The sequence below is a fragment of the Chrysemys picta genome, chromosome 9, assembly GCF_011386835.1.
Source record: "Chrysemys picta bellii isolate R12L10 chromosome 9, ASM1138683v2, whole genome shotgun sequence".
Classification (NCBI taxonomy): domain Eukaryota; kingdom Metazoa; phylum Chordata; order Testudines; family Emydidae; genus Chrysemys; species Chrysemys picta.
This window is the reverse complement of record NC_088799.1, coordinates 19,015,306-19,027,475: the sequence shown is the minus strand read 5'-3', so window position 1 is coordinate 19,027,475 and position 12,170 is coordinate 19,015,306. Positions and strand designations below refer to the sequence as shown.

The 12,170-nt window shown below is 42.6% G+C and overlaps 1 protein-coding gene across 2 annotated transcripts in view; it reads right to left on the bottom strand.

Moving 5' to 3' along the window:
• SI (sucrase-isomaltase) overlaps positions 1-12,170 on the bottom strand; it is a 158,207-nt gene that overhangs the window by 119,595 nt on the left and 26,442 nt on the right. For both annotated transcript variants that reach the window (XM_065557834.1, XM_065557833.1), the window contains exons 8-12: positions 7,845-7,944; positions 6,696-6,808; positions 4,496-4,621; positions 3,297-3,428; positions 2,985-3,104 (exon numbers count right to left, since the gene is read on the bottom strand). In XM_065557834.1, coding sequence (XP_065413906.1) covers positions 2,985-3,104; positions 3,297-3,428; positions 4,496-4,621; positions 6,696-6,808; positions 7,845-7,944 — 591 coding nt within the window. The remainder of the gene's footprint in view (positions 1-2,984; positions 3,105-3,296; positions 3,429-4,495; positions 4,622-6,695; positions 6,809-7,844; positions 7,945-12,170) is intronic.

Genomic DNA, 12,170 nt, shown 5'->3' with positions numbered 1-12,170 from the left:
AGTGTAAGAAAGTAAAGAGCAATTGGTTAAACTGGCTATTCGATTAAGAAAGATTTAGCTTTATGATTTATTTCAAACATTTCCATTAGTTTCTAATAATTCTCTCCAGGACATAATTTGAACCATAAAATAAATAAATTTAAATTAATGGAGATATCTCCTAGAACTGGAAGGGACCTTGAAAGGTCATTGAGACTAGCCCCCTGCCTTCACTAGCAGGACCAAGTACTGATTTTGCCCCAGATCCCTAAGTGGCCCCCTCAAGGATTGAACTCACAACCCTAGGTTTAGCAGGCCAATGCTCAAACCACTGAGCTATCCCTCCCCCCTAAAAACCATGTTTGTACCTAGTCCTGTAAGAATCTCAGAAAACTCAATGGATTATTTTGTTCTCCAAATGAGGTGGAGGGGAATTACACGGCAATCTTCAAAAACTGTTTCAAGCTCTACATTCAATGATTAGTAGTTTGTATTTTTTTTTTCCAGTTCTTATTTCAAAGAAGCTATAACGGATGCCGGAACTGAAGCCAAGAGTAAATGTCCTGTGTGTGCATACATTTTTTCAACCTCATTTGCCTGGCAGTCCACTTCCATTTGAAGTGCACTTCTAAATAATAGTGCAAAAACACTTGAAGCTGCTTTGTGCCAATTTCTGGGAGCAGCTTCCTAAAATACAATCATCAAGAATTAAGTTGGTGAGGGAGAACATTAGCATCTAAGAATATCCATGTTCTTGCATCAATTTAGATGTGGAAGTTGAGCTAATTGTTTTTCCTCACTATAATATGCCATATTCTACTTTTACTCTATGCGTGTGTAACTGCATTGACCTCAAAGAAGAAGAAAGAATAAGGATAACATACATTCCAAGCACTTCGGGCCAGATCTGCAAAGGTATCTCTCTAAAGATGCAGATAGTCACCTAGTGGTATTTTCAAAAGTGCCTAAGCAAGTTAGGTATCTAACTTTCATCGATTTCAATGGGAGTTAGGTACCAGTCTGATTAGCCAATTTTACACCTTTAGGCAAAATTTAGAAATCTGGCCCTTGAAATGAATGGGAAGAGTCCAATGAGAACAATATTGGGTCTGACACTGTAATTAAATAACCGCACTTCAATTTTTTTTTCTCCTTAATATTTTTAGCGTATGTATTTCACTATCTGAACTAAGGATTTCTCCTAAAATATGTTTCAGTTACTGTATTTTAAGGTTTGGGACCCAATCAGAACAAAAACAAAGAAATACAGGTTAAATCTGACATTCAGTCCTTTATTTCGCAACACACTTGTCACTAGCCTATATCACAACATTAATATTATTTACATTTTAAATAGTTAGAGGGAGGGAGTCGTTTTAATTTCCTTTGATTTTTGTTCAGTGATGTTTGTCTTTTCATCAAAGTAATGAAAATGTTTCTTAGAAATATATGAGAGTTGTCACATCATAGCTGTTATGGGCTCATGTAAATGCTTAGTTAGGTATTTTAAATGTGATTCATCAGCCCAACTGCTTCAAACAGCTCTCAGAATTACTAGGGTCTGCAATATAAATACCTATTTAGGGAGGTTTTTAAAACCAGATTATCGACTTGATAGAATGTAATGGTATATATATCAAGTAAATAGTTATGCAGGCAATTTAAAAATGCATATTCTTTTTGTGATAGAGGCTAACAACTGTGAAGGTTTGTTGTGTTATTATTTCTTTAGACTATTTAAAATATGTTGATATGCCTGATATGTAGTTGATTTAGTTGCTTACCATTGACTTAAAGCACAAAATTTAATGAGTTGGAACCATCCACACAATTGGCTCAGTCTTCAGTTGCCCTAAGCATGAGCTTGAGACAAATTGGAGGAAGAGGCAAAGGTGGTTCTAAGTGACTTTTCCACATTCCCTGATCCTGGGGTTCGCCATAGCACAAATTAGAGAAGCCACAAGGCTATTCTACCTCTAGTTTATTGGAATGGTCCCCTGGAGAGCATTCTGCCAGCCTAGGGATGCCTCTTTCTACCCTGACACCTCCTCCCTATACCTCCTCACCACTGAAGAAAAGCAAGCAGATGGATTAAAGCAGGTTAACTGGGGGTTTACTCATGCAGGGTGAGAGGCTCATGTACCAACACGTTCCTACCAGTGTTACCCCGGGTACTACTAAACCCCCACCCTACCTTGTTACACCCACTTGTTGGGTCTGGCTTTAAACTCTCATCCCTATCCTGCATGTATGTAAGTTTACTCATGTGTGGTTCTGTTGGAGAATATGGACACATGGGGCCTGATTATCAGCCTGTTGAATAGAAAGAATCAAAGTTACTTCAACAGGCTTTGAATTAGATAAACCTTGAATTGGATAAAAGTTTGGAGCATTAGACTGTAAACTCTTCAGAACAAGGGCCTGCTTCATAGTAATCTTCATACAGCTTCTAGCACTTTGGAGCCATGATCTGGATGGGGCTTCTGGGTGGTTCTGCCTATAACTAATCCACAGTAACAATAAACTGCACTCACAATGAGTCCAGAATGAATCTGACCTTGTTCATTACTTCTCAATTTTCATCATCTTTAAGTCAAAGTCATTTTTGAGTTATACAAATACAAATAAGCAATTTAAATTGATAAACATTATGTGGGAGATTTTCAAAGGCACAGAATGGAAGTCAGGTGTCCGAATACCATTGAACAATCAACAGGAGCTGGCTTCCAAACTGTCCTTTGTGCCTCAGAAAAATCTCCCCGTATCCCATGTTTTCCCTTTTCACACCTAACAGTGTAAATAAAAGTCTTAAAAAAAAAATCTACAAAAACGAATACATCTTGCATTCTTAGACACAGCTTTATAAAACAATTTCCATGAACAGCTAATTTTACTGAAAATTTAAAAAATGGAGTTTATAACAAACGCAGTGACCCAACCTCATCTGCTGTGACAACACATAGTACAGACATAGGGGATTGCAGTTTCCATAAGTAGCTAGTTACCTCTCCAATGAGTTCTGTTATTCCATCTGATGCATTTACCCACACTTTCTGGTTCATTCCTCGATCATAGGAAGGATATGGAGTATTATTAAGGAGACGGGAGGTGGCAATGGCAGGGTCCTAATAAAAATAAACACAAGAGAGAGTTGGTAAGCTCTTCCATTTTTTCTGAAGCATGGCAGAATTAGGCAATAGATATGTACACTACATACAATCTACACAAAATATAATAATAAACAATTATTGTATACAAGTAATTCTGATAGCAACGGTGTTTCAGTGGTAAAGTGAAATAGTTAATTAGTTCATTACCAGTATAATAATGTATTTTTGTCCATGGTTATGTAGGTCCACAGCAAAGTTAGGAAGGTCCTTAAATTTCTCTCGGTCATAAGTAAAGTCTTTCTTCTCCTCCATATAGTCAATATCAGTGTATTGAATTTCCTGAAAGATAGCGTAGTTTATTTTGTACATTAGAAACAATAGTCTGGGGCCCTGAGTATTTTGATATGATTATGTTCTGTTGACTCTGGAGCAAACTTATTTTTGTTATTTTATTATGGATAGACAGTAAGAACTTAGGATAATTTTCACACTAACTGTGAAGCAGCACAGAGATCATGTAAACTATAAAATTTATCGGGGAGATTTTCAAAGGCACAAATGGCAGTTTTGCACCCAACTTCCATGTGCCTAGATGCCTAACTGCCATCTCTCTTTACAATAGTATCCTTCAAAAACAGTAGGTAGCTGTAAAGGCTGTATGCCTCTGACACTGCAGGGTAGGACAGCTCTGGGTGGTGACGGGGAATGTGCTGTGGAACATACTTCAGTGACACTCTACAAAGGAGCGGCAAGTATGCTAGGCACTAGCTCTGGGTGTACTACAGCATGTAAGCATGTATCTCACTTTCCCATCTGCATAATGGGGATAACAGTGCTTCCTTGTCTATCTCATGCATTGAGATTGTAAACTCTTGAGGCACTAACTGTCTCTTAGTATGTGTTAAAATAGCACAAACAGATACTGATTTCAACTGGGGCCTTTAAGGGTATGTCTACACAGCTGAGCCTCTCAGGCCAGGTCCACATAGGGGGCCCATGTCACTGCACTAAAAATAGCTGTTTAGAAAGTGCTTTGAAGTTGTGGCTCAGGCTCTGAGGTCCACCTCCATTCCTAGCATTCCAAGCCGAAATGTCTACACAGCTATTTTTAACGTGAGCCCGAGTCTGACAACCCAGTCTGGGAGGCTGTTTAGACATACCTTTTGAGCTATAGTAATACAAAGAATAATAACTGTAACCTCCCCAATTTTGACTCTCAATCTAACATCAAAAGTCCTAAAAGATACTGAAGTCTCTATAAGGTTTGTTAACAGCAGTTTCTATATGTTAACCAGAACTGACTTGTAATAAATTACTCCAGGACTGTAAAAGTAGATCCTAATCTAGGATTTATTCCTGACCTGCTTAAGCACCCCCATTCGCCTCCCCAAAAATATTTTACTTACATAGGGTATCCCAATTGCTCTGTTTCTTTGTACCACAACTTTCAATTCATCAAGAGAGGTATAATTCCAGCGACTAAGTTGGAATCCAAGACTCCAGTATGAAGGCATTGCAGGCATTCCTACCAGCTGAAAGTTAAGAAATGAAAATTAAGTAAAAAAAGGGGCGTTGCATTTGCAATGTGTATGTCATTTGTCAGTGCAAGATTACCTAGTTCTTTACTTCTCTGAAACTGCTTATAAATTACTCAATGTCTAGTACTTGGAACCATAATGGATATTATGCAGTTACAACTGTAAAGTTTTTCCATATTTACTTTTAAAAACTATAAACTTAAATTATTTGAATCAATGAAGTTGTGTATATTGCTAGTACTATGAGACGACATAATCCTTATACCTATTATCATCTTCTCTCTCCCTCAGGCCCTTATTCCATTTGACAAGCACTTCTTGTTTCCTATCTTAAACTACACTGTAAGCTCTACAGGGTAGAGATTGTCTTTTATTATGTGCTTATACAGCACCTAATACGTGGGAGCGTTGATCCTGAATTATGCCTTTGGGCACTATCACAATACAAATTATAACAATAACAACTATGATCTGAGAAGCAACCAATCAATTATTGGAGAGGGATATCAGATCTTAAGTCATAAAGACAAATGATAAAGGAAGAAATATCACTATGGAAAGGGCAGCAAGTGTACATAAAAATCCTGGAGCATATGAGAAGTCAGGATTTTAGGACTGTATTATCGTGGATAAGTAATATTAATAGAACTTGGGCCCAGAGTCACAAAAGGACTTAGGCGTTGCAACACTCAGCATGGCAATGCTCCCAGTCGGGAGCGGGGTCCAGCTGCCCAGCTGTCCAGGAGCTGTGAAATTGACAAGACAGCCAACAGCCCAGGCAAGAAACACAGTATCTACACAGACACTGTGTCGCCCTAACTACACCAACATAAGCCTTACACCTCTCGTGGTAGTGGAATTATGTCAGTGTAGTAGGGCACTTACATCAGTGGGGGGAAGGCTGTAGTGCAGACACTGACATAATTAGGTCAACATAAGCTGCCTTATGTCGACCTAACTGTGTAGTGTAGACCAGCCCTTTGTTAAGCACCTAGGTGCATTAGAATGTGATCCACAAAGCCAGCACAGTAGGGAAGGAGCTGCCTAAAGTAACCAGTGGGAGATGCCATGGGGGAGGTGTACCTTAAGCCCCAACCCTCTCACAAAGATGATTGCCTAAATCCAGGCTGCAGGGAGGTGCCTATATGTACTAGCAATCCATGAACCAGGGGAAGATAGGTGCTCCTTAGCCTAACGTGCATCTAGGACCCAATCCCATAGTATGCCCACCTAACCCAACACAAAACAGAGTGCTGGGGAGAGGAAGGAGGCAGCCCTTCCTTATAACCTTTGGTCCACACACCGGGGATATGGAAGACCATGGGTTCAAGTCCCCCCTCTGTTTGATGATGAGAAGAAATTTCAACAGGGATCTGCCACCTCTCAGGTGAGTGCTATAACCACTGGGCTATGGAATATTCTGATTTGAGTCTCCTTCCATCTCTCCCATTGAAGTTGCTCTACCTTAATTAAATAATTGAAATAACTGAAATAAATATTAATTGGGCCACAGAAACAGGGAGAATGACTCTATAGTCCAGTGCTTTGCCCAAGCTCACCCAGCACTCTTGAGTCCCAGTTCCAGAGCTCTGTGCACTAGGCTATACTGCCTCAGTACGTTTTCAGAAGGGACAAGGTGATACCACTTAATCCACCTTGCCTCTTTAATATCCTGAGAGTGACACAGCTACAACTACACTAAGTTTTCAAAAGGCATTTTATGTTATGTGAGAGGATTCCTTGAAAATGATGTTGACCTGAACAAAGAGAAACCACATACAAATAATGGCTAATGTTGTTTGACCAAAAAATACATTAGCATTACGAGAGGTTTAGAGTAGCACTGGCGGTTTGTCATTGCTAATGGAATCTCTACACTATGGGAAAAAGGCCAGGGAACAAAGGGCAGCACTCTCTTTACAGACTGATACATGCTGTCTTTAAGCATGCATTGAAACATTTCATTGCAATATAATCACAACAAATATGAAATGACTGATAATAGCCTGATCACAATATATCAGCACCTACATTATTTATAGTACTGCCTCATCTGATATAAACATACCTTTACATACTCTTGAACAACTTGCTCTGGAGTATCTCCTAAGAAGACATAAAAATCTAGAATTCCACCAGTTGTTCTGTAAGTTGCTGCTGGGGCAGGCTGGAGAGCAAATTCTGTCAGAAAAGGAATTATAGAGGAAAGTTTAAACATAAGCTAAACACTCAATGTATCCATGCAATGTTCACATGAAGGATAAGTAAATGAGTTCAGAAAAAAACAAGGACATCCTGAATCATCCTTGAAATCAAATGGAGGTTGTGAAATATTCAGATTTTATTTTATTTGGCATGCCTTTGCAAGGAAAAGGGAATCTCTAGAAAGCCAGTGCATCTTCACAGTCTCAAAAGGCTTAGACTGTTCTGATAAGCAGAGACAGTTGTGTATGTTGCTCTAATGAAAAGCAACACTATGATCCTTTCATGACCTGTCATTACAATTGAGGCCTTGATCCTGCAATGCATTGCACATGGGCAGATAACTGTGTAACACCAACAGGCCCCTGTTGTGTATGTTGCTCTAATGAAAAGCAACACTATGATCCTTTCATGACCTGTCATTACAATTGAGGCCTTGATCCTGCAATGCATTGCACACGGGCAGATAACTGTGTAACACCAACAGGCCCCTGTCAGCGGGATCAAACTGGGGACTTCTGGAGTTTAGTGCATGAGCATCTACCGCATGAATTGAAAGCCAACTGGCTGTTAGCTAAGGCAGTAGAGCAGACTCACTTAACTCTCTCAAGTGGTCTCGGTGCCGCTAGATGGGACAGAACAGCACGCTCAGGAGGTGTGTGGGTTACAGCTGCACAGAGCACTATACTCTTCACAAGGGCTCCAGCCAGGGACAAATACATTGTGGAACTGGGGCCTTATATGTGATCCTAAAGCTAGTTCTAGAGTAGCCATTGTTCACCTTAAATATATTTAACATTGCTATCTTTATTATATATATAGCTGCTGCTTGATATTTTTAAAGACAGAGTTTCCTGTCGAGTTTTACATGTGTAGCTGTGCTAAAACACATGCCTGAATTCTGACCTTTAAATCAACTCACTTTCGTTCACTGTGTAGCAATCCAGCAGATATATATATTTTTTTAAATTTAAGCTGTAGAAGTTGGAAATAGTTATGGTGAAGTCTTTCTTACCCATGGCATTACTGTTCATTAAGAACACACCAAAAGAGGCTCCACTGTTATCTTCCAAGCACAAGAAGAAAGTGTGAGCTCCATATAAGTTATGAGTACCCTTAAAATAAAAGAGAAGAAAAAGAAGTGAATTAAAACCCAATAGGCACACACACACTGATACAGTTTGCACATTTCCTGGAGAGATACAAATTGAAACTGCTGAACATACCAGATAAAGAAACAAACAAAACCCCTGAATTTTTCCTATATTTTTATTTCCTATTTTCTTGCATTTTTCTCCTTGCCGGGGATGTTTTATATTCACCAATAAATGGAAAGTCATACACAGACAGTTGCTTAAAACGTGCAGATAAAATAGGTAGACAGACATGACAGACCTTTTGATGAGTATGCATGCATCACAATAATGTTTTGGGGAGCTAAATGTGCACATCAAGTAGACAATATACTTCATATGCCATTCAGGGCATACAAATTTCCATGTGTATTCTATGTAAATAAGAGAGTTTGTTTCTTTTTAATTACATTACTATCAATATTTGTTTCTTCTATCATTAGCAACAAAAAGAGCTTGTGAACTGATAACAGACTTTGTCATAGTCCTCCTCCTTTCCTGCAAAAGAAAGATCAGCACTGTGGATAAGATCCTCAGGAAATGCAAATCAGTGTGATTGCATTGATTTCAATGGAGCTATGCTGATTAACACAAGTAAAGATCTGGCCCCACAGCTCCACCCACCAAGAATCAAAGAGAAGCAAATCACAGGCTGTGGAATTAGTAGAGATGGACCAAAACCAGAATCATTTATCCAACTGCCACTGAAATTTGTAATGGGGCAGAGACATGCACTACCCTTGATTTTGGTTTTACAAAACGAAATCAAGACTTGCGGTTTTGCTGAGCCACAGTGGTTTTGCTGAGTGGGTTTGCAAAAAGAGTGGGTCCTATATTAATTAGACCAGGAGCGGGCAAACTTTTTGGCCTGAGGGCCGCATCGGATTTCAGAAATTGTATGGAGGGCCGGTTAGGGGAGGCTGTGCCTCCCCAAACAGCCAAGCGTGGCCCAGCCCCCAACTCCCCCCGCTTCTCGCCCCCTGACAAGCCCACCCCCCCCCCCCCGGGACCCCTGCCCCATCCACCCCTCCTGCTCTCTGTCCCCTGACCACCTCCAGGCCTCCCGCCCCTAACTACCTCCCGCCACCCCATCCAAAACCCCTCTTCCTTCCCGACTGCCACTCATGACCCCTGCCCCATCCAACCACCTCTTCTCCCTGACCGCCCCCAGACCCTCCAACCCCTAACTGTCCCCCACTGCCCCATCCAACCCCCCCTCTCCTTCATGACTGCCCCCCAGGACTCCTGCCCCATCCAACCACCTCTTCTCCCTGACCACCCCCAGACTCCCCGCCCCTAAGTGCCCCCCACTGCCCCATCCACCCCACCCTGCTCCCTGACTGCCCCCGGAACTCCTGCCCCCATTCAACCCCCCTGTTCCCCGTCCTCTGACCACCCCCACCCCATCCACACCCTCAGCCCCTGGCCACCCCCTGAACTCCCTTGCCCTCTATCCACCCCCCCCCTCGCTCCCTGCCCCCTTACCATGCTGCCTGGAACACCGGTGGCTGGCGGCACTACAGCCGTGCAGCCTGGCTGGAGCCAGCCACGCACCACGCAGCACAGAGCACCAGGTCAGGCCGGGCTCTGCAGCTGCGCTACCCTAGGAACTCGCAGCCCTTCTGCCCAGAGCACTGCACCCACGGTGCAGTGAGATGAGGCTGCGGGGGAGGGAGGACAGCGGGGGAGGGGTCGGGGGCGAGCCTCCCAAGCCAGGAGTTTGGAGACCGGACAGAATGGTCCCGTGGGCCAGATGTGGCCCGCAGGCCGTAGTTTGCCCACCTCTGAATTAGACCTTGCCTGTGTGTAATTAGCTCCTCCTACGTAATTCCCACAGGCTGACCAGCTTCCAAGGGCAGGAAGTCCTGTGACACATATCATTACCAATACATAATTAGTCTGTCATAAATCCCCTTTTCTCCCTTCCTATAAAGGACAATTCAGACCACCACCTAAATTCCTTGGGAAATTAAAGCAGCATACTAGAAGAACAGGCATGCCTCAGAGCTGGTTCTAGATAATACTTAGAAAAAGCAGTTGCTATATTTGTTCTACCAATGTAGTCTACATTCCCTACAGAACAGTGGGAGAGGGGCCATGGACATACCTCCAGACCCTCTCTATGGCCTGGTTGCTGAAGTCAGCACTCGCTGGCCTTCCCTTGCCTCTGCTAGAGAATTAGGACCAGATTTTTTTAATGGAAGTTGGGTGCCTAGTGATATTTTCAAAAGTACCTAGGCCCCTAACTTCCACTGGTGCTTTTGAAACAACTTCTAGGGACCTATATACATCTTTAGGTGCCTCAACACCTTTTGAAATCTGTCCCTTAGGCCCAGATCCACAAAGGGATTTAGGTACCTAAGGCCCAAATTTAGGTACTACTGTGATCTACAAAACCCCTGCTCATCTGCCACCTAACCCCTTAGATGCCTAAACTCACCAGGCACTTACATTTCCACCATAGAAATCCCCTAGATACCTAAGTTTCTGCTTGTGGGCAGATGCACTACTGCCTCAGGTGGGCTTCCAGATGCCTCTCTCATGCCTAAACCTTATTGCAATTCACAAACAAGGTGGAGATAGGCCTTGCCCTCCCAATCTTGCCTGTGAGGCCCGATTCAGTAGATATCCTCAGAGCACAACTAACCACACACAAAACAGCTGGAGGAGGGGGAAAGAAAGAGACAACCTAATTTATAACCTTTAGTCCAGTGATTAGGGCACTGAGCTGGGATGTCGGAGACCCTGGTACAATTCCCTCACTCTGCCAGGAGTTTCTTACTGCTCAGATGAGTGCCCTAACCCCTGGACAGTGGGATATTCTGAGGTAGGCCTCTCTCAATCTTCTGTTGTTCCATTTTGTATTAAATGACTATTTAAATGTTTATTGGGCCAGAGAAAACGTGAGTGGGACTCTGCAGTCCAGTCCTGAGAGGTGGGAACCTCTATTCAAATCCCTTGGTACAGTGGAGAATTGAACTGGGGCTCCCATATCTTGGATGAGTACCTTAACCACTAATCTAAAAGTTATAGGGAGGCCACTATTTCCCTCCTTCACCCTTCATGAACCCCCCGCACACACACACACACCTACAAAAACTATTTTGTGAGGAGTTAGGCAGGCACTGAGGCTGTTTCTAGTGCCTAAGCCATTCTCACAAGAGCGCCTAACTCCAGTAGAGAGATTCCCACCAGTTGACTGCAAGGAAACATAGGCAGCAAACTCTGAGACGGGTGGAGCTTACGACACACCCTTCTCATCGGCATCTCCCATTGGATAGCTTAGGCACCTCCCCACATAGTGTGCTAGCTTTTGTGGATCCCCTTCTCAGGCATCTCTCTCTCCGTAGGCATTGTATAGGTGCTTAAAAACCTCAGCATCGCAACACCAAAGTCCCTTTCTGGATCGAGGCCTAAGTGACCAAATAATGGGTGCCAGCTGTACCGTGCAATGTGGGGGAAGGGACTCTATCCACTGACTCCTCCTCTAGTGCACTCATGCAGGACAGCCATAATTTAGCTGTATAGCAACCCAATCTTCCAGTCCTTGCTCAGACAAAACTCCCACTGAAGTCAACTGGGAGCTCTGCCTGAATGACAACTGCTGGATCAGGCCCACAGATTTCAAAATCTGAACTAATTGCAAACAGGTAAGGTTTTCCTTAAAGGCTGGTGGGCAAAGAGATGGGTTTGAATACTCGATAGAGGCCCTGATTCAGCAAAGCACATGCTTAAAATTAAGCACCTGCCTCAGAGCTTTGCTGAATTGGGCCAAAATGATAAATGGTCTTCCTTAAAAGTTACATTGATTAGTTATAAATAACATAGTTTAGGGTCCATAAGGCTATGTCTACATGACGCATCTTTTAGCAACACAGCTATGCCGCTTCAGTCATGCCGCTAAAAGGTGCACAGTGTAGCCGCTCTTTGTCGGCAGGAGAGATCTCTCAAACCGACAAAAAACCTCCAACCCCAACAAGCGGCAATAGTTTTGTCAGCAGGAGAACTTTCCCACTGACAAAGCGCTGCTCACGTCGGTAAACTTTTGTCGTTTAGGCAGGGTCTTTTTTTCACACCCATGAATGACAAACATTTTACCGATGAAAGTCCAGTGTAGACAAAGCCTAAAAGATTTTATATATGGCAAGTGATATGTTTGTTATTAGTAAACAGTCCTTCATTAGTAATATATATTGTTTTGTTGATCC